General features: G+C 39.3%; 1 protein-coding gene across 1 annotated transcript in view; it reads right to left on the bottom strand.

The window, feature by feature from the left end:
• The window catches only part of LOC121958071 (POU domain, class 2, transcription factor 1), a 78955-nt gene that overhangs the window by 8628 nt on the left and 48973 nt on the right, over positions 1-21354 (bottom strand). Inside the window, exons 2-8 of the mRNA XM_042506931.1 lie at positions 6149-6214; positions 5907-5935; positions 5370-5426; positions 3239-3418; positions 2089-2361; positions 1823-1937; positions 1258-1349 (exon numbers count right to left, since the gene is read on the bottom strand). Of these exons, the coding sequence (XP_042362865.1) occupies positions 1258-1349; positions 1823-1937; positions 2089-2361; positions 3239-3418; positions 5370-5426; positions 5907-5935; positions 6149-6214 (812 nt within the window). The remainder of the gene's footprint in view (positions 1-1257; positions 1350-1822; positions 1938-2088; positions 2362-3238; positions 3419-5369; positions 5427-5906; positions 5936-6148; positions 6215-21354) is intronic.

The raw sequence follows: 21354 nt of genomic DNA on the forward strand, positions 1-21354 counted from the left end.
TGTTGTTAAATAAAATAACAAAATTATTTTAATAATAAAAAATAAATCAAATGAAACATTAAATGAGACAATGTGAAAAAAAAACCTGAAATGGTAAAAAGAGCTATGAGTTTGTCCCTATTCATGTGTTTCAGGTTCACTTTTGAACTGAAACAATTGTCAGGACTAAGAATAGGACTGGGTGCTTAAATGTAGGGAGAAAAGAAGGCTGTATATAAAAAATAACAGAACATATTTTCTTTCTCCTCACATTATTTGATGGGAGGCTTTGACAGGCCATATGTGGCCAGCAGGCTGCCAGTTGACAATAATAATTATTATTATTATTATTACACATTAATTATACAGAACATTCTCTGTCAAAACAAGTGTTTTCACTTTGCAGAAACTGAAATAAACTGATCACTGAATCCATATGAGGTAATCAGCTGGAAAAACATGCATACAAAACAGCAATTTGATCCTGGGGTGACCTGATAAATTAAACAAATTTGATGGGAATCATGCACAAAAAACATAGTTTATTTTAAACAGGTGAAAAATGTCATGAATATCACATCTGGAGCCTGCCTTTAGGTTAGCTGACAGCTGGAAGACACACGCGGTACGTCAGAGCAGGAATTTGACCCTGCGAGCTTTGGGAGTATCAACTAATTGACCAGACATCATGCACGATACCCGCTGCTGCACGCCTCATTTACATCCATCGTCTCTGCGAATAAAATACATGAACAAGCAGGGAGCGGCCGCCGTTGTGTTTGACACGACTTCATCACAGCTTAATGAAAAATCCATAACGGCCCTCGGATGCATGAGGACGCATTCATGCATTGTGTTACAGAAGATAAAGATGGAGGACACGAGGTGAGCCACGTGAATAAATCATCAAGATTCTGCGTTTATTATGAAAAGAAGCTGCGATGGAATATATTTTTTATTAAGCAGCTGCCTCAACCTTTTTTCTTTGGGCAGATTGCAGCAGAGATCAGCTATTTGTTAAACTATAAGCACAACTTGAAGGATGTTTAGGAGTGTTTTGAATTCTGCGGGTGGTTTACAGCAGACGACAGTTGATGGTGACGAATGTCAGTCTGACACATGACCTGTGGTGCCGATTCAATATCTATTCAATCTGCATGAAAACAATAAGTCTCACTTGTTGAGTTACATTCTGTAGTTTCTCAAGGTCTCTTTACTCTTTCTTTCTCTCCCTCCCTCCCACTCTTTATCTGTCTTACAAACTCAAAGATTTTCTACCTGTGCTTGGAGTCCCAGGCGTGGTGGGGTCGTCAGTAGCCCCCCTGGGCTTTGCTGAGGTAGCTGGATCAAATTTGGTGTCGAGAGCAGACCTGTGAAAGGAAAATCAACCAATGAACAAACCAAACAATCAAAGAAAATAACCATTCAGTTGAATTATTAAATGTCCAGTGTGTACGATTTAGGGGGGATATATTGGGGCAGAGTGGAATATATTATAAGAAGTATGTTTCCTTTAATGTATAATTATCTAAAAATAAGAACTGTTGTGTTTTTGTTGCATTAGAATGAACCGCTTATATCCACATGGGAGCAAATCAAACGAGGACAAACCAAACACTGACACTGATAGGGACATAAATCTTACACTCTGCTCCTTTAAATGAATCAACCACAAACGTAATTTGGTACCAAGAAAACTTAAAGTGTGATTAAAGGCTTTTAAATAGTCTATTTTTATTTTGAATAAAAACAAAAAAATACGACATGAATTTTGGTGGTTGTAATTCTTTAAGTGTATTTTGTCTCCATCATCAGAACTGAAGACCAGAACCGCTGAGCTCACCCTGCTGCGGCTGCTGTGCCTGCGCTGGCTGAGACAGGAGGAACTGGGCAGGAGACTGGAGGTGATGACCCGGCATCAGAACCAGCTGCTGGAGCTGCAACAGCTGCTGGATGTCCTGCAACGAAGACGCAAACGCCTTTCACACAAATCAACCCAGTTTAAAGGTAACACACAAGAAATGAAAAAAAGTGTCAAAACTCAGAAATCACATGCTTTGTTTACTTCGACAGGTACAAACTGTTGATTAAAGCATTGGCTGATCGTACCTGGGCCGTGAGCTGGATCGGCTGCGAAAGGGCCAGCTGCGGTGGAGGCGGGGCTTGGACAGTTTGTTCCTGTTTGGTTTGTTGTTGCTGCTGTTGCTGCTGGGATTGTGATTGGTTCTGCTGCTGCTGCTGTTGGTTGGCTTGTTGCTGCGCGGCGGCGTGGGCAGCGTGAGCGGCGTGGGCGGCGTTTGACTGTTGAACGGCGGCCGCCAGGAGCTGAGCCTGAGCCTGTTGGAGGAGCAGCTGCTGCTGGGCCGGAAGCAGAGCGGCAAGCTGGGGAACGGCAGGAGGAGGAGGTGAAGGGAGAGGACAGTGATGGCGAATGAGATGAAGATTCAAAGATGCAGAAAGGGGAGGTGAATGACAACAAAGTGGAAAAAGGAGGAGAGACGGATCCCGCAAATGAAGAACAAAATGGGGTCAAAAGTGGAGACATAAGAGAGAACAAAGAGCAGCGTCAGCTAAGCATCCCAGGAACAGAGGTGTAGGTGAAATCTGTTAGCGGACAGTGAAAGCACGCCAGAGCAAGACAAGCGAGAAAAGTCGTTCACATAACTTACAGAACAGTCAGCTTTGGTTTTTCACAGTGATTTAAATACTGTACTCTGCATGTTGTGCAGGTGCCTCCTTGTCCTTCAGGGCTGGTATTTACTTAAACTGAATATTTTCATGTATGTAGTGTCACAACATTACCCTGCTATCAACAATAGCAACTAAATAAAGGTGCATTCACACTTAAGAATCGAATCTTAGAGTTGGTAACACCTGTTCAAATGAATAAAAAAGCTTCATGAATATAATATAAAGAGGCAGAACCAAACATGCCCACAAGATCTTATTATTAATGTTGTGTACTGTAAATTAATTGGGTAGTTTTTTTAAGGAATAAGATAATTTATCTTTGCTTATAATATGTTGGATTTGGCGGCCCCCCCGCAGTGACTCTGAGGACCCCCTCGGGGTCCCTGACACCCTGTTGAAGACCCAGGTATCAGACTTTGGACCTCAGATGCCATGTGGGCTAAGACACGAGTCAAATCTTGGCAATCAACATTTTTCATCATTTCGAAACTCAATATAATGTGTGTGTGTTTGTGTGTGTGTGTGTGTGTGTGTGTGTGTGTGTGTGTGTGTGTGTGTGTTGTCTCACCCCTGCAAGCTGACTGCCAGCCAGCATCAGCTGTGTGTGGTGATGTTGTTGTTGCTGCTGCTGTTGTTGATGATGTTGTTGTTGTTGTTGCTGCTGCTGTTGTTGTTGTTGTTGTTGTTGAGAGGGAGGTGCAGGAGGGACGGTGCTATGGGTCATCTCAGAGCTCTCTTCGCTCTTTCCCTGAAGAAGATCACAAAGACATATTTTCTGTTAGTGACTGCATTAATCCAGGGACGGATTTTCAAAGAAAGAAAAAACAACATTCTGCATCACATTCATACTGTAACAAACACACAAGTGCAGCCGTTGTCTTCTGCTACTGACAAACTGACTGTTTTGGTGGTGCAGCCAAAGGTTTTCTATTTGCAGCAGATTTATTTATTTAACTTTGCCAAGAATTATAAATGGCAATAAAAATGTGACAGACATAGCTGAGAGGTATTTGTGTTATGGACTTTTCCATCATTTTATTTTGGGTGTCTTTTATTATATATCCTTCCAGCCCACTGAATGTGAGTTCAGGGCACTGCTGAAAAAGAGTTCAGTTTTCCCTGAATAATCAATCATGCTCAAAACAAGAATATACAAGAGGCATATCTTTTTTAACACGACGCTACAAGGAGATGTCTGTTTGATTACATTCAATTTAAGATGGCCATGTCTGAAAATCACAGGGTTAACAGTGAAATACTTCAGTCTGTCGCACAAATACTTGTAAAAATCCTTCAAGTCTTTGCCCAATACAATTTATTTTATAAATAAGAGGAGGAGGTAGACCAGCAACCAGATATTTCGTTTTAAAGTTGCAATATAATGTATTGTATATTTGCTATACATTGCTTTTCTACTTTCTTATGTTTTTTAGTTTTTATTGCACGCTTTTTATCTGCGACATAGCAGTTCTTCACGGGATATAAAAACATCTTTCTAATAATAAAAGCACAAATTCCAAGAAGTACACATTTCAGTGATCAAAGTCAGTTTAACACATAATTTTTGTAGCAGTTATGAATGTAAAAATGCACCACTTATGACTTAATTTCTGCGATAATTCTGCATAATTATGAGGTCCGCACAGCTGATGTGATAAACCAGTTTAGGACCCCGCTTGCACGCATGTCTGCGGAGCGCAGGAAACAGGTTTCTGAGAATGCAGACGCATGAGGACACAAACCCGATTGTGCAGGCGAAAAGAAAGTCAAAGATTCTTCATTAGGCGTCTTTCTTTGACTTTATGAGCGACCGTGTTTTGCTGCTCTCTCCTGATTCACAGGTTGAAGTGTTTGCCGTTCACCTGTCCAGACGGCCGAGTCAATCCTCTTCGTTTTCATGGTGGCAGGAACGATCCAGAGCTGCTGACCTCTGACCTCTAGCTGTCGTTAGCTGCTCACTTCCCTGTCATTACCCATCCATCACCGCTGCACTGTGCTGCATCTGTACGTCCATCACTCACTGTCAACTCATTCACATCCTTTCTCCTCTCTGTCTTTTCTCTCTCTGCCTCGTCTCTTCAGTAAAGGTGGGTGTGGACATAGGCTGCATGATTTGCATATTCAGAGCATTGAACACGAGTCTCACCTTAGGCATCAAAGCCATAAAACACACCACAGATTAATACATGCTAACATAAACATACACACACCCACACACACACCAACACACACCTTATTTATTGTAGGCATTGCTGCTTTTAATAAATACACAAACACACACCACAACGCAACGGTTTCATGATGAAATCCTGACAACAACAAAAACTAGCAACATAGAATTTATTCAGCTGAGCAGAATTCTGAGCAAATCGGTTTGATTTCTTTTGAAAACGTGGGGGGAGAAGGCAGTGAGCAAATATCCCACAAATGGCAAGAAAATAGTAAATGGTGACAAGGAAATGACCCGAAAATTACTTTTTAAAAAAGGGTTGGATTATTAGAATTTTTTTTTTCTTTTTTGAAGAAATCAAACAAATATGTTCAGGTTTTAAATGGTTAAAGGGGAGCTTTAACGCTTATGGTTATAATTATAATGTGTTAATTGTGATGCGATGCTAAACGAGAAAACCTAAAGAATGCAGAGATACCAGCCACTGAAAAGTAATATTTCAGTGACACAATGACCAGCTCAGGCTCACCTTGCTACCAGCCGGTGAGGGAGAGACGCTGAAGGGGCTTGTTTTCATCGGCTGGATCTTTAGACAAACACAAGTGACAGAAAGTGGAGAAGTGAGATGGAGATCCAGATAAAACCACATTAACATTTAAAACGTGGGAACAGAGTTCCCAAAATTCTGTGAGTAAATTTTGTTTTAAAAAAATCACAAACTGTTAATTCGCTCAGTTGGAAGAAAAGAGATGTTTTTTCCTGAAAACATTGTTTTGGTATGGTGGAGCTGCAACTATAAGTCAATTAATCAACTGATGTCAATTTTTATTTATCAGATTGATTTTTAACCTATTTATACATTTGTTAGATTTGTTCCAGAGTGAGGCATCTAAAAATTTCACTTATTTTGTAGTGTATATGATTATATGTGCAAAAATAAGACTTTAGAGACAAAACATTTATAGTAGTGCTTCTCTTATTTCATTCATAATGACTCTTTTAATGAGTGTAGCTGATAAGATTATCGTTATTGGTGTCAGTGTTAGAATAAAAGTAAAAAACCCACCTGGTCATCGGGGCTGTTTCTGTCAGAGTCTGAAACACAAAGGGACCGTTTTATTTTGTGTTGTGTTTGTGTGTGTTCAGGTCGCAAAAATTGCACAATACTGATGACTTAAAAAATGCAACAATCATTGGAAACCATGAGATAAAACTGTCACATAAAATATAATGACTGAATACATGCAGTTGAATTGCTATTATTAATGTTATGAAATATATGTATGTATATGTAACGTGTTTGTGTACCTGAACTGTCCCCTGGATACTCAGCCCCAGGCTTCTCCTCCTCTGCTGCTTTAGACATCCTGATATCTGCAAGAAACACACACACGTCAGACAGGGTCGTGGAAAATACATGAAGATGCTTAAGATGATGTTACACTGTTAGAAAAGCAGACGGTTGTTGGTTCAAATTCCTGGCAGACGGGGAAAAGAACATTATGTGTCTGCTGTTTAGGTGCCCTTTGAACATTTGACCACCATACTGTAAGTCAAGAGACAATCTCTCTCTCTCACACACACACACGCTAATGTTGATAAATCCGACAATATCAGGAGGTGAAGCAGACAAACCCCTCGTTTCTCTCTGTGCAACAATGATTTCCTAATTTGCGATAATTCGAATTATCTTAATAATCAAAACCTGCATGACATCAGAAATAAATGGGGAAATAGGATAAATAGAAATAAAAATCCTATGCCATTTGTCTACATGTTTGAATGGTATAATTTGTTTTGGACAGCTACTTTCAGCAAACTAAAGGTGAAGTTCAGAGTCAAACTACAACTTTTTTTCTTTTCTTTCTTTCTTTCCTTTTTTTTTTTTACATTTTAGCAAAATTTAGCAATTATAGTATGAAAAAAAGATCAGTCAATATGGTCACCTCTCTTAGCAACCATGTTTTATAGATAATAGATGGAATATTTACCAAATTAAAATGTTTTATTTGAATAAAGCATGTAATTAAATTAATGCACATACATCCTGTTGTTAAAGTAAGAGAGTAAGTTTTTGATCTGTTTGACTAACCCTCCTATTTATGTTTTCTTGATTTAAATACTATTTATTTCTATTTTTCTTTTTGTTTTTTTGTTGTTTATTTTTTTGTTTCTTTCTTGCTGGCTTTTTGGAATTGCTTGATGGGATGCATAAGGTACAAACTATCATTGCACTGTTTAATTTTCATTTGTATTTATAAACAACTTTTTAAAAAAGTAACTGCTGTGTCAGAGGAGAAAATCCATACATTTCCAGCAGCTCTTGCATGAAGCTAAAGAAGCGCGCACACACACACACACACACACACACACACACACACTCACACACACACATCGTCTCTGCAGAATCGGTGCTCCATGTTTTAAACATTTGTTGTGTGTTTACACTCTGCTCTGTCCTTGCACTCATCTGCTGCTTGTTCTCTTTCACCTTTCAGATACACAAACAGGAGTCCAAACAATCACTGCGTTCTGAATGAGAGGTCAGTCCTGCAGATCTCTCTCTGCCTGACTGGCTGCATGCTGGTGATTCTCGTTATTCTGCGGGTCAAAGTTCAACCGTTGCTGTCAGGAATTCAAAAGAACACAGAGCGCTCGGGTCAGACTGCAACAAATAATTGCAAGCGGTAACTATTTGTGAAAGTGTGCTCTTCCGGAGTTGATGATCTTTGACAAAGAGAAGTGGAAATGATATCGCTATTGTCCTGTGATGACCTCCACTATTGTTGATGAAACTCTTTGAAAACTCGGCCGAATAAAGTCAGAAATACAAAAATGTCAGGCTAAAACCTCAAGTGTTCTTCTGAGTTCCTGAAAAGTTCAGATTTGGAAGATACAAATACATTTTTACCCTGCAGTAATGATGTGAAACTTTTAAGAATTACTGCTGTTTGTGATTTCATCCTGTTTTTTTATTATTAAATACGACCAGAAAACAACTCTGCTAAGCAAAAACTTAAACCAAACTGATGACACCGTCCTCTAATTTCGCTCTTTAAATGTAAACTTTATCGACTCAGGACGTGGGACTGGGATTAAGAATCAGCTTTTCGTGGCAGATATCGTGCTAACTACCCTCGCTGTGCCTCCTGTTTGTGGCGACGCCTGGGATTGCCGCAGTAATTGGTCCGGGAAGAGCGACGCTGGAGGAACTGCTTACCTGAGCAGCAGACATTACTCAGCATGGCCGTCGCTGCCGCCATCTTGGATAAAACACTCCTCCACTCGCCCCTCCCTGCGCTACGCTCTTAACTTCTGTCTGTCTTGTGCTTTTATAACTCATTTCCTCTCTTCAGCTCAGGGATTTTTTGCAAGAAACGGCTCGACGAGAAGAGACATCCTGATAAAAAGGCAGTAAGAAAGAGCCGAAAAACACGAGCTCTGTGTGATTTAGTGCGCGTGAGGTTCATGTGTCTGACAGCAGGCTGGAAATAATCAAAGTACACCTGATAAAACCACAGCTAACATCCTCTACCCTGCTCCTCTTCTTCCTCGACATAATTACAACCACAGCTTCTGTCCTGCTGCTTCACAGTCTCCTTTATACCCCACGGAGCAAACACACACACACACACACACACACACACACACACACACACACTCACTAAACCCCACGTTTTGTGTATGATACAGGAAATGTGAGACAAGGTAAGAATGAATACTTGAAAACAAAAGAAGAAAAAGGGCTTACTGGATGTGATATATAAGCCCCGTGTGAGTGTGTGTGTTTGTGTGTGCGGTAATCTTATCATCAGGGTCACAGACAAGTTCAAGGCGTGAGAAGAGGTGGAGAAAACGGAGCGAGAAACAAAGGAAGAGATGGAGCGATGTCAGGATGCACTGAAACGTCTTGAATCTGAGGACACATAAGGAAGACTTAATGTTTTCTTTTTTACTTTACAAACTATGACGAGTTACGAGAGTTAACGGGTGCATTTCATCATGCTTAAGTGTCGCCTCGCTTCTCGTACTCGCTTCCTTTTCTCACATCTCAGTCCCAAACATAAGAGACGCGAGGACGGACGAGTCAAAGCCGCAAAATGAAAAATTCCACAACATCAGCCTCAAGCGAAGTCACTTAAATATGATGTGTTCCACTTTTATATCAACTTCCAAACAGACTTACAAATGTCCACAGAACCCCTTTTTAAGAAAAATTAAAAAACATTATAGTTTATTCCATACTTCAACAGTAAAATCTCTTATCTGTTAAGATTTCGGGGTCACGGGAGGAGCGAGGAGGCGAGGAAGCATGTTGAAAAAATAAAACAATCTTCGATTAAAAGGCTCGACATTTTCTGGTGCTCAGAAAAGCTAAAAAGCTAAACTGGTTGTTTAATTCTGACATGTTTAAGTTTTTCTAATTTTCTCTCAAAAGCCTGGAAAAGAGGGAAAGATTGTTTAATTTATTTAGATTTTACGTGTCTGTGAGTGATCCGTCAACATCTTATACAATAAGGATCTGATTATGTGAGAGGATTTTGTTGCTTTGTTCCATTTTCTTTTTTTGTTAATGCTGACTGAAAATATGGATTTTGGACTAGTTTGATTTTATAGGCATAACATAATAATAAAAACAACCATTCATAAACTTAAAAATAGGTGAAAATGAAGAAAAAGGTCAAGTAGGATAACAGATGCATTTTTACGTTGATGGAAAATATTTGCGTACTGAACAGAGATGCAAACTTTACCACAAACCTCTCTTTTCTGTGTGTTAACTCTTTTTATCTTCTCTATAATAATGCACATTCATGTCAACCTATGTGGTAATTTCTCACCAAATTTAGCTATTATAGGAGTGTTTTTTTCTCAGTATGAAAAGAAAAATATCTTCTTGTGTTTTAATTAATTAATTTGTTTTGTGTTATATTACAAGAAGAACATCATGGAAATAAACGTCATAAATGTCTCGTTTGAGATAAAAAAAAAAAAACACTACTCAAAATAAACCTGTGTGATTGTTATAAAGAGGTTAATTCTTTAAGGAGTGAGCGAGCCCTCAGTTAGTAGACGGATGCAGTTACACAACATGACCAGATGGTGGCAGTACCCTCCTGGAAATGCTGAGCCACGACTGTGTGTGTGTTTGTGTGTGTGTGTGTGTGTGTGCAACACCAAGCACCTTACGCAGCAATAAGTCATCTGAATCCTCGAAATAGAAAAAATTATATGTATTTTGAGGAACAAATAGTTGTAAAGGTGAAAAAGGCTTCTTTCAAGAGTTGACCTCAAACTGGAATGAAATCCTCTAAACACACATTTCTCAGATGTTAAGATGATCCAAAGATGCAAAAACATTTTAAAAACACATTTTAAATTACTCTGACTATATCGGATCTTCTTTGATCATGAACTCAATTTGCTTCTGTGACCTTCAGCAACAAATGAACGTCTTTATTAGGTCCCGACTTCCAAAATCAACACAAAAATCCGAGCCCATTTAAAAAAAAAAACCAAACACTTAGTTATTCTCTCCCCTCTATACTGAATTAACTAAGCTATATTTAGTTTAGTTTATTTGACGGGGATATCACGGCAGAATTAGTATTGTAAATTTAGGCACAAGAATCAAATGAGCTGTGTTTAGTGTCTGTAGTAAAACGCTAAGTTGCAACACCTTACCACAGAAGGATGCTTTTAAAAACTAAAATGTTAAAAAAGAAGACAAATGCGTCCACAAGTACGACCACAAAATAAAACTATCAGCAAGTACACACACAAAATGCACACACAAGTCCATATACAGAAGTACACCGACACACATTTTACACACACAGACGTATTGTATTTATAGCTTATCTGACCTTGTAAATTTGTGTCTGCTGCAGCTTTCGGCTAAAAATATTTCTATTAATACTGCGCAGGCCAACAATACTAACACAAACATAACAGAAATAAGTTATTACTGCACAATGCTTTGCTTAGTCAGATAAAAATAGTTAATGATTTTGTAAAAAATGGAAGACGCACGAAGACTGAGACGTCTGTTCACATGTGAAACATAATGAACCAGTTATCTGGAGAAAGGCAAAGAGAGGAGTGAAAAAGGATCTTTATCAAGATCATCTGCAGATATTTAGACGTTTCTGATGTGTTCAGATCATTTGCACCCCTGGTGTTTAACCATTATCAGCCGGAAGGAGCACAGCAAGCTGCAATTGTAAAAACGCACATCGTAAGACCTCCTTGAGACAGTCAGCTTTTTCATAAAAGGCTCTAAAACACACTACCGACCGAAATAAAATTAACACAAGATATTAAGATTTTTAACAAAAGTGTTAAAGGTTCCCTGAAGCAAAATCAGATATGTGATGTCTTATTTCTGAGTACTGTAATTGCATGTAACCTTGATATTTGTGTCTTTGTATCTTTTTTTTTTTTTTTTTACTGTAACTGTATGTTGTAATTCTATTTATTCATGATATAAATATGTATTCTTTTCACTTCTTTTTACTTTTCACTACTTTTACCATATCTTCATTTGTTTTTGTAAAAACCTGACTGAGGACAGGAGGTGAAAACTAACAATAGACATTTCTATCTTTATATGCAAAACATCAGTTACTACAGCTTGTTTGTAACATGTTGAAATTGTTCTCATTTAATTTGCATTGTCCCTATCAAATAAACAACATAAATAATATAAAAAGTAATGTAGGCATATTTATTTTATTTTTAGTTCATGCATTTCTTTGAATTTTCCATACATGTATACAGTTTTGCACATTATAAACTACATATGCACAGCCACACACTCACTCATACACACTTCCATATAACCATGATGCATACATTTAAACATTTAAACAACATTTAACATCAGAGGAACTCCAAAAACCTTAGCTATCTATCTTTTGTTGTATTCAGTTTGGTATTGTGCAGAACTAAGCCCATGTGGCCAATAAAAAATAATGACTAAATGAATGAGTACTGATATTACTGCTGCTGCTACTCTTATTATTATTACAAGTTTTTAAGGGATTTTAAGGGAAATGTTGGATCCACTTCATTCAAACATGAGTTTTCAATGTAATACGATCCACTTCAAAAACACACACACACACACACACACACACACACACACACACACACACACACACACACACACACACACACACACACACACACACACACGTTATTATCCCCGGCTCCCTCAACCTGTCAGCATATGAAGGGAGGGACCCCATAAAATCATTTTATCATCCCCCTCACCTCCGTCTCTCCCTGCCCATAACTGCCCCTAACCCCTCTGGCCACGGGGCCTTTCAACCCCCCCTCGTCCATCCCAACCACCTCATGTGTGCAAACAAATCAAACAACCCCAAAATGTCACAGATGTCCAGCACACACATCGAGTTATATTCCCTTTCATCAAGATTTAAACAAAACTATTTTTCTGATGCTTCTACTAATGTGTGTTTGCACCAATTTCTGCATTTTTTAAAGCCAATTTTAGTGTGAAATCTCCCTCCAAGTTAAAGTGACCACCGTCCCAAGACACTCCTCCGCCCCGGGGGCAGTTTGACAGCAGCCGCTCGGATTCAGACCCCCCCTCATTCGTTCTTACTCATCCTATCAGTGCTAATAGCATCGAGAGAGAGAGAGAGAGAGAGAGAGAGAGAGGACAGATGATGTATCTGTCTTCTGGGTTTGACATGGCCAGCCTGCGTGTGTGTGTGTGTGTGTGTGTGTGTGTGTGTGTGTGTGTGTGTGTGTGTGTGTGTGCGTGTGCGTGTGCGTGTGCGTGTGTGTGTGTGTTAGACGGGGAGAACAGGGGGGTGCAGGGTCACTGTCAGGGAATTAGAAAAGGGGGAATGAGTGAGAGAGAGGAGGGGGGAGAGAGGATGGCTGGAGGGGTCCTAAACTCACCCCCCCCCCCCCTCCGTCCCCACTCTGTCCCCTCCTCCTTGTTGCCCACCCACCCCGCCTCGGTCACGCCTGTCAGGGGCCGGTGACAGACGGCGCGTGGGTTTCTCTCTCTCCTGTGTGTGTGTGTATGTTTGAGTAGGGGAGGGGGGTGTCGCCTGGCGCTGTTTGGCGTGTGGATGTCAGAGGTCAGGCACATGGTCTCGGCCACCTCACGCCTCGCAGTGACACACACACACACACACACACACACACAAGCTGCCTGCCTCTCCCACCTGTCCCCTGTCACACACGATACGACACAAACACACACATCAACGAGCAAATCTGCAACTGCAGTTAATGAGGAGATATTTGAAAAACAGGCGTGACACGTGAAACTAGAAAGCTGCAGTAAGGTTTGTATCATCAAACACAAAGTTAAACCCTCTTCTCTTTTTCACTTTTATCGTTAGAATTTGTTTGTTACACATACATAAACACAAAAGAGGAAATAAGAAGTAGAAAAGAGGGCAGGAGAAAAAGAATTAAAAAGTGACTGTGAGTGTGTTTTAGAAACCTGTGCAGGCTTATATGGAAACCAGATCAATATACATTAATACATCTTAAATACTCAAATTCGGAACAGCTTGCTTTAAGTGTACCGTTAAGATTTAAATATGAAGTAATTGTCAAACTAACAGCATGAACAGTTTAACAGTGATCAATATTGCTCCTAATCAAATGATTCTGACAGCAGTGAATCTCCAAATATGAGCGTATTTTGCACATATTCGCACTAATGTGAACTTTTTGCAAATCAATATTTTTGCACAACCTGCACAAAACTGTACAGCTTTATCACTTTTAAACAACTGTATTGTACAAATTTGTTCTGTTATAGTATTTTTATATGCAGGTTTAATTTTAAAAATCTATTTTTAACGTAATGCTTGTTGTAAGTTCAGTGTATGTGTAATGTGGGCACCACAGACCGAAGCAAATATCTTTAAAGAGAAAACCTATTTAATAATCAGTCTTATTCTAATTCTGATTTTCTACTGCATTATACAACTAACACTTGTGTTATCGATTGTTTTGTCTATAAAAGTTGTGAAAAATGTCTTTTATATTTTGTCCAAGTCCACTGTGATTTGCTTGTTATATCCAAACCCTAAAATATTCAGTATACTAATATATGACAAAAAAGCAGCAAATCTTCCCATTTGAGAAGCTACAACCAGAGAATATTCTGCATCTTTTCTAGAAAAATGACTGAAACAAAAACAAAAACAACTCAAACAATAACTGCAGCTCAGATGATGTCAGATTCTACAAAGCAAAGAGTTGAGCTTTAACAAACGATTATTTTCACTGATGATTAATCTGTTATTTATTTTCCATATGATGTCAGAAAATTGTGAAAAAGGTCAATAAAAGTTTCCCAAAGCCAAAATAACAATGTCTAATGTCTTGTTTTAACCACGTCTGGAGGAGGAAATAAACTAATAAAAAAAAAACCACAAATTCAGAGAATTTTTAGGTTTTTTTCTTAAAAATTACTCAAACTGATTAATCGATTATGAAATGAGGACTCTTCAGTGATGGCAATGAGTTAAATAGTTGAAAACTAATTGAGTCATTGTTGAAACTCAAAGAGGAACAGTAAAGACTGAACCATAATTTGAATCAGTGATTTTAAGGCAAAAAAAACTCACTTCAGCAAAGATTATTGGGTGAATTATGATTATTTTGTCATAGAAACAAGCTTTAGTTAAACAGAAAATAAAAAAGTTATCAACTCAACTGTTGGTTTTTAGCGTTATGACCTCCACATACCATAGAAATTGCATGACAACTCTATGGTTTTAAGTTCATCGATTTAATAAAATATAAAGATCTGCAAAACAAAAAATATCTTTGAATATATCCGACCCAAGAATGAGGAAATCTTTTTAAAAGTTTCATATTTGTATCTCTTTTTCCGCTGATTCAAATTCAACGTTTGATTCCCGACAACACATCTTAGTAAAGCAACTATGTGTGTTGTGTCTCGTTTTAACGACCATCACAGCAGCTGCAAACACGCAGAGAACAGAGCTGCGTGTCTGAACACATTTGGCTGCATTTAATGAGAATATATTCTGCTTTGGAGGAGATGCTGCATATATAAGGTGGCAGCATTAAGTCATCCATATTGAATCCTTAAGCAGAGGCATTATACTTCCAAATGATGTCACCCTACTGTGTATATTTTATTTCAGACTCTGCATTATCTAATGTAGGTTTACACAGCCATGGTTACTATTAACATGGCTCACACAGCTATTGAGGTGGCTGAACAGCAAAATATATGTTTTATAATACAAAAAAAGAGATGTAAATATGAGAAATGCTTATTTTTCACATTAGCTTAAAACATGACCCTTTGATACATGAACATATTCACAAAGTAAAACTTGTTAATTGTGACATCTTTAATCTGAAAATATGACCATTGTTGCTAATTTCTATTAACATTGAGGGATTTTGATTTGAGCTACTGTCACTGCTCCTGCCCCGAAACTGAAAAACGATCCCATCTATGTCCGACCCTCGTTTCATGAGTCCTGCAGCACGTAGTCACTTTCCAATATAAACCGAGCAATTACTGGTGAGAATAGGACAGAGCAATAAAATAGTAACAATAATTATCTCTGTTTTTCTCGATAAAAACTGCTTATCTTGTCAAGAGTCGTCTGGAGTCTATCCCAGCTGATACTGGACGAGAGACAGGTTGCAAGACTATCAGAGGACTGACACATAAAGACAAACAACCATTCATGCTCACATTGACTACGGACAATTTAGAGTCAACAATTAACCTGCATCACTGTGGACTGTGGCAGGAAGCCAGAAAACCTGGAGAAAACCAACGCTGACACGATGTAACCTCCATATAGAAGAGCCCAAGCCCCACCCCTAAAAATAAAAAAAAATAGAAAAAAAGATTGAGAAATGTGCGATATAATTAAACCACCCATATGCCAGCAGAGGGGGGTGGAACAGAAGAAGTAAGGGACGGTTTACATGGCAACGGTTCTTGCATGAAACGTTAACGAGGCCTGAAAATGCAAACTTTTGAAACATGGTTCCAGAGTGTGATCTTCTGAAAACGTAACCACTCCTGTCACCGTGTAAACTGGCAATGCGCTGATCTTGTAAATCCATAAAAACAGAATACGAGGTACAAGGCAACTATATAGTAAGGAACACATATTTAATGTGCAATATCTAATAATATTGTGCAAAGTCTGGTGCAGTGATCAAATGAGAAACAAGGGGTGCGCTGTTTAAAAACTGTAGACATAAATTGTCCACATTGTCTGTGCTTATTGTTTAGTCAGTATTTGTAAGCAAATATGACATGAAATATGAGTTTTTGTTTATAAAGTTACATTATCATGAATATTTCCAGCCTGCTTTCACTCCGTCAAACAGCTCTGCTCTGTCAGCTTTTGGTGTACAAGCATGACATCAAACGCCGCCTTCTGCGTCCAAGTGGATCGCGGTTAGACGACGTCAGATGAGAACGCGCTCGTACGGAACTGGTGGCGTTGTTATGATACGCTGGCGGATGGACGAATGGCAGCGGGCGTGTCCACATGCAATGGACGCAAGCGGCATCACTTGAGAATGTGGCTGGACTGAACCGGTCGCGTGCGTATGAAACACTGATGGACAGCGTCAGGTAATAATGCTGCCGGTAACCATGTAATATAAGCATCACCCACAAACAAATAACTTTCGTGCAGGAGTCCAGAGTTCGCCTCTCATGTGGATGTTTTTTTTTCCCTTCACCTTACCATGTGCCTCTTTTGCCTAAACCTAACCATCTGTGACTTTGCTGCCTAATCTGTACCACCGTGACAGTCCCACTGTTGTGTAAATATGAGGATCGTGCTGCTTCATCCCACCATGTGCATTTGTTGACATCACCGTAACAGTATCTCGGAGCATAAACAGCTGACGCAGAAGGTTACTGACAGAGCGGCATCATGTGACGAGTTAGGATGAGAACATGTTGATATATCATTATTTTCTTGTGTTCATAAAAAAATCCTACTTAGGGCCCAAAGACCAGAGGGTCCATTAGGCAACTTATATCGCTTAATGCGTACTGCCAGGTCTACTATGGAGCGCACGTAAACATTTTCTAAAATAAACCAAGTTTATGGATTATCGGTAGGAATATTTGTCTGTCTGACACACTACAAAACAGGAAGAACCGATATTATTCGTGCAAACAGGCGGCCTGTGCAGAAAGCTCCAGTTAGCTCCAGTTGACTTGGTAAAGACTGAGCTTCAGTCCTCCACCTTCACTCCTCCTTATTAGCATCCCTCCTCCTTCGCTTTGTCCCTCACCTCCTACCCCTCTTTGTCCTGCTCTCAGTCCATTCTTGATTTATTCTGATCTCTCTCTCGTTTCCTTTCCTCCTCTTCTCCCTCAGCTATAATTCGACCATCTCACTTGAACTTCCATCTAACCTCCCCCCCTTCAATCTCCACCTGTTCTCCCTCCCTTAATTCCTCCATTCCCACCTCCCTCTCTCTGTCAAATTTAATCTCTAACATCCCGTCTCTCTCACATCCTCACCATCTATAGTTGCTTTTTTTCTGTATTATCTTTCATACATTTTTGTACATTTGCTGAGCCGCTGTGGAAACACATGAACACATTGTTGGAGATAATTCTCATTAGGTGGACCATGTTTTTGTGCAAGAGTGCGAGTTCGCCTCTGGCAAACTTAAGGGTCAGCACGCTGGTAACTAGCTCACCTTGACACTTGTGGCTGCGCTGCAGTGAGAGCCCGCTCTCATAAAGTGTGAAATAATGAGTCCTTACAATGCGAGTATTAAAGAAAAAAAGAGAAATAAAATGTGCTGACTTTTTGCAGTAAAAATTCTCATCTAGCCAAAATGTCATCACAAGCTTAACTAAAATATTATTTGCATGCTTTGATAAACAACTTTGTGCAGCAGGTAAATTGTGGAAAGCAGTTCTTGGTACAATATTCAGAGTGTACTGTGTGAATATGTCTTAAAACTTTTGCACGTTAAAGGAATACTACGCCGATTTTCAACAAGCTTCGTATCATAACGATGTGAATAGTATGTGCAGATGAACCGTGGTAACCTTCCCTCCATCTAACCAGTGCCTTGATACCCCGAACTTGGGTCGAAAGCCAGTCAAACATTAAACAAGGCAGCGCTGAGTGAATATAAATTAAGGTTACAAAAGGTTAGCCAATTAGTTAGCAAAAAATTCCTAAAAAAGTTTTGAAAAAATTTTCCTGAAAATAAGTAAAAAAAGATAAGAAAAAGAATAAGTAAAAAGACCCCAAAAGTGCTGAAAATGAAAATATGTATGTGAGTATATCTCACATTTTTTTCATGAAAAACAATTTTAAATATAAAATTAATCTAATTATAAATTCAATTTTCTGGACATTTTTTCTTGCCAGGTTGGTTGTTGCCTTTTTTTTGCTCAGGATTCAAAGGTTTAAATAGCTTGTGAAAAACAACTGAACTCAGCACAAAAAAATGATGTTGATTTAGGTTTAAAAGAGCTATAGAAGCACTTCACTGGAAAGATTGCCTTTTAATAAAACTCAGCCGTCACTGCAGCAGAAAGACGCAAATGCTTTTGAAGTCGGTTCTGCATGAACAGAAAAAAACGGAGAAAAACAATGCATTTGCTTAAGAGGTAGAGAACATACAACTACCAGAATGCACTGCACCACACCAGACCAATAAATGCTCCAGCTGGTGGGTGACAAAATGCTAACTTGTACATGTGAAACAATTGTGGCCAGCAAGTAAACAAACAACCTCGTATTTCTGTCAAAACTGCAGACTAAAATAAAATAAATTAAAAAACACGAGAAAAATCTTACCATGAACTCATGAACCATGTTTTGTCAGAATTTAGCCTTATTTAGGTCATTTTTGAGACTTTAATTAGAAATTCTGCGTCCCGGTATTAGCCTCTTCCTGTCTTACTAAAAGGTTTTTTTTCTGATGTTACTTTGCAGGATTAACTCCATTAAGCTTCAACGGCCACCAGAAATTTCCGTCTCAGAGTAATGTTTGTATGACTACAACCCTAATTTGTCTCCTTCTCTCTCCCTCTGTGTCTTTATCCCTTCATCTCCTCCACTTCTCACCCCCTCTCCCTCCGTTTCCACCTTCCTCCCCCTCTCCTTCAGTAGTGGTCAGCCGCAGCGGTCATGGCACCACTGGACAGCGCTCTGCTAGCACAGGACACACAGACTCGTTGCCAGGCAACAGCAATGAAAGATCACTGTGTGTTTGTGTGTGTGTGTGTGTGCGTGCGCGTGTGTGTGTGTCTACATGTGTGTGTGCTCCTTACATGTTTGTGTGTGTACCTGTGAGAGTGTTAATCATTAAGAATAAACATGTTTCTCTGCCTGTAGCTGCCGTTTCGGTGTGAAGCAAACAAAGTGCTGCATGCTAATGTCTCCACTCACGTTTACACTTTAGCCACCAGAATTAAAGGGATATTCTGCCTTTTTTTTGTAGGATGTATTAACATCATAATTGTCTGATGAAACCACATTAAAATCACATGTGAGATTATCCAACCTGAACATACATACAGTTTTACAGCTAAAATATTCTAAAGAATAAGGATATTTTAGTGGCAAAAAGTAATCAAGAATGCATTTCATGGTTGCAGTTTTATGTTGTCACAAAAGAAAGCAATTTTAGTTGTTTTCTACAGAAATATCAACCACTTCCTGCTATAAAAAAGCTTAATATCTTCATAACAAAACATGCAAACACTGAAATAAGTAATTTCAGTGCGCCAAAACAGATCTGTCTGGTAATACTCTTGCAAAGGAGTCGATACTTTTCATAAGTGACTTGTTTCATGCATCTACAGACGAGGCTGCACTGTAACAGCCTCTCCAGAGTCAATGAGTAACGTTGCGTGTAGACGTTTGTTTGTTTGAGTTTATGCACAACTGTGCACACATGTGGCGTGCATGTGCATGTGAGTCAGAGACAGAGAGTGATTACACGAGCGCGCGGCTGCATGCATGTGTGTTCGCGAGCGTCTGTGCACGTGCACGAGGGTGAGCGCTTTCAGAATATGTCTCTAGAGTGTTTATTATATCCGATACAGTACCTCTTTCTCGCACCACATATTTCTGTGCCGATCGATTCTTCTGACTCCCGACAAGACAATAATCGCACCGCCCTCCCTCTCTCCTTCTCTCCACCATTATTACTGCCCTCCCCAAGGAGCACAACGCAGGGATGGAGGGATGGAAACCAAGAAATAAAGGGAGGAGAGGACAAGGGGAAGGAGGAAATGGCCACTGTGTGTTACTTCCTTTTTCCAGAATCCCCTTGCTGGGGCGTAAAGACGGAGGGAGAAGAATGAGTGGACGAGGAGAGATGGAAACAAATGAGCGAGGAAGATGAAGACAACGAGCAGATGCTGAAAATTTAGGGAATTTTAGGGGGATAATGGTGGAGGCTGGGAGACATGACAGAGATGGTTTCAAAGAGAAGAAACAAGGGGAATAAAGAGACAGAAAATGGCAGGGGGAGTGATGGAGAGAATGGAGGGAGGACGGTGATGGGACAGTCGGGAAGACACATGAGAGGAGGGAGAAAAAAACAAATGAGGGAAGAAGATGAAAAAATACAGTAGCAAATGACAAACAGGCAACAAAAAACATGTAGGAATCTGGAGATAATGGCTGAAGGTGGAGGAAATAACGAGGTGTGCCGAAATAGAGAATTAGAGGAAAAAATACCCTCAAAAAAAGAAAAGCAAGAGCGAAAAAGGAAGAGCAGGATCGAGTGAATGGATGAGTGGAGGGATCCTGGGACAGTTAGTGAGCAGAGGAAGTAAATGAGCAAAGATGGAAACAAAAATTTAGAGCATGTGCAAAAAGAGCAACGAGAAACTAAAAACTGAAACTGAACAAAGCAAAAAAAAAGAAGTAAAATGGACACGTATGGAGGAGAGTGAACTGCAGTGTGACAGAGCGTCCTCGCAGGAAATAGCAGGAAGGAAAAAAGATGGTGACAATTGGACTAACAAAGACACACAGCCTCGCCTTGATGGTGTGTGTGAGCGATTGGATGAGGAGAGAGGGGCAGATTGTGTGAGTCAATGACAAAATGAACAGACAGAGTGGACGGAAAGATGACCAAAAAATGAGACGGGAAAGGGAAAAAAGGGTCGGATAAAAGCCTTCGGGACACGAAACGAGAGTTGAGAAATCCCAGTTTCGTGTTTGAAATAACGTGGAAGAATCACTAATACAATAAAAGCAAAATATACAAAATTACTGCTAATAACTTCTTACAAAACACAAGAAAAATGTAATGTTCTGTCCAGAAAGATCTATGATAAAGATAAAAAAGATAAATCCTTAAATAGCTTTGATGCTGATGCAAATGTATTAATTGTGTGTACAATATGTTTGTTTTAAAAAATGCAGTTGAGGTTTATTTGCGAAAATACTGAAACAAAATAGAAATAAAAATAGTTAAAATAGAGACTAAAACTGTTTTCCATTGATTCA

This window comes from Plectropomus leopardus, chromosome 18, assembly GCF_008729295.1.
Source record: "Plectropomus leopardus isolate mb chromosome 18, YSFRI_Pleo_2.0, whole genome shotgun sequence".
NCBI lineage: Eukaryota > Metazoa > Chordata > Actinopteri > Perciformes > Serranidae > Plectropomus > Plectropomus leopardus.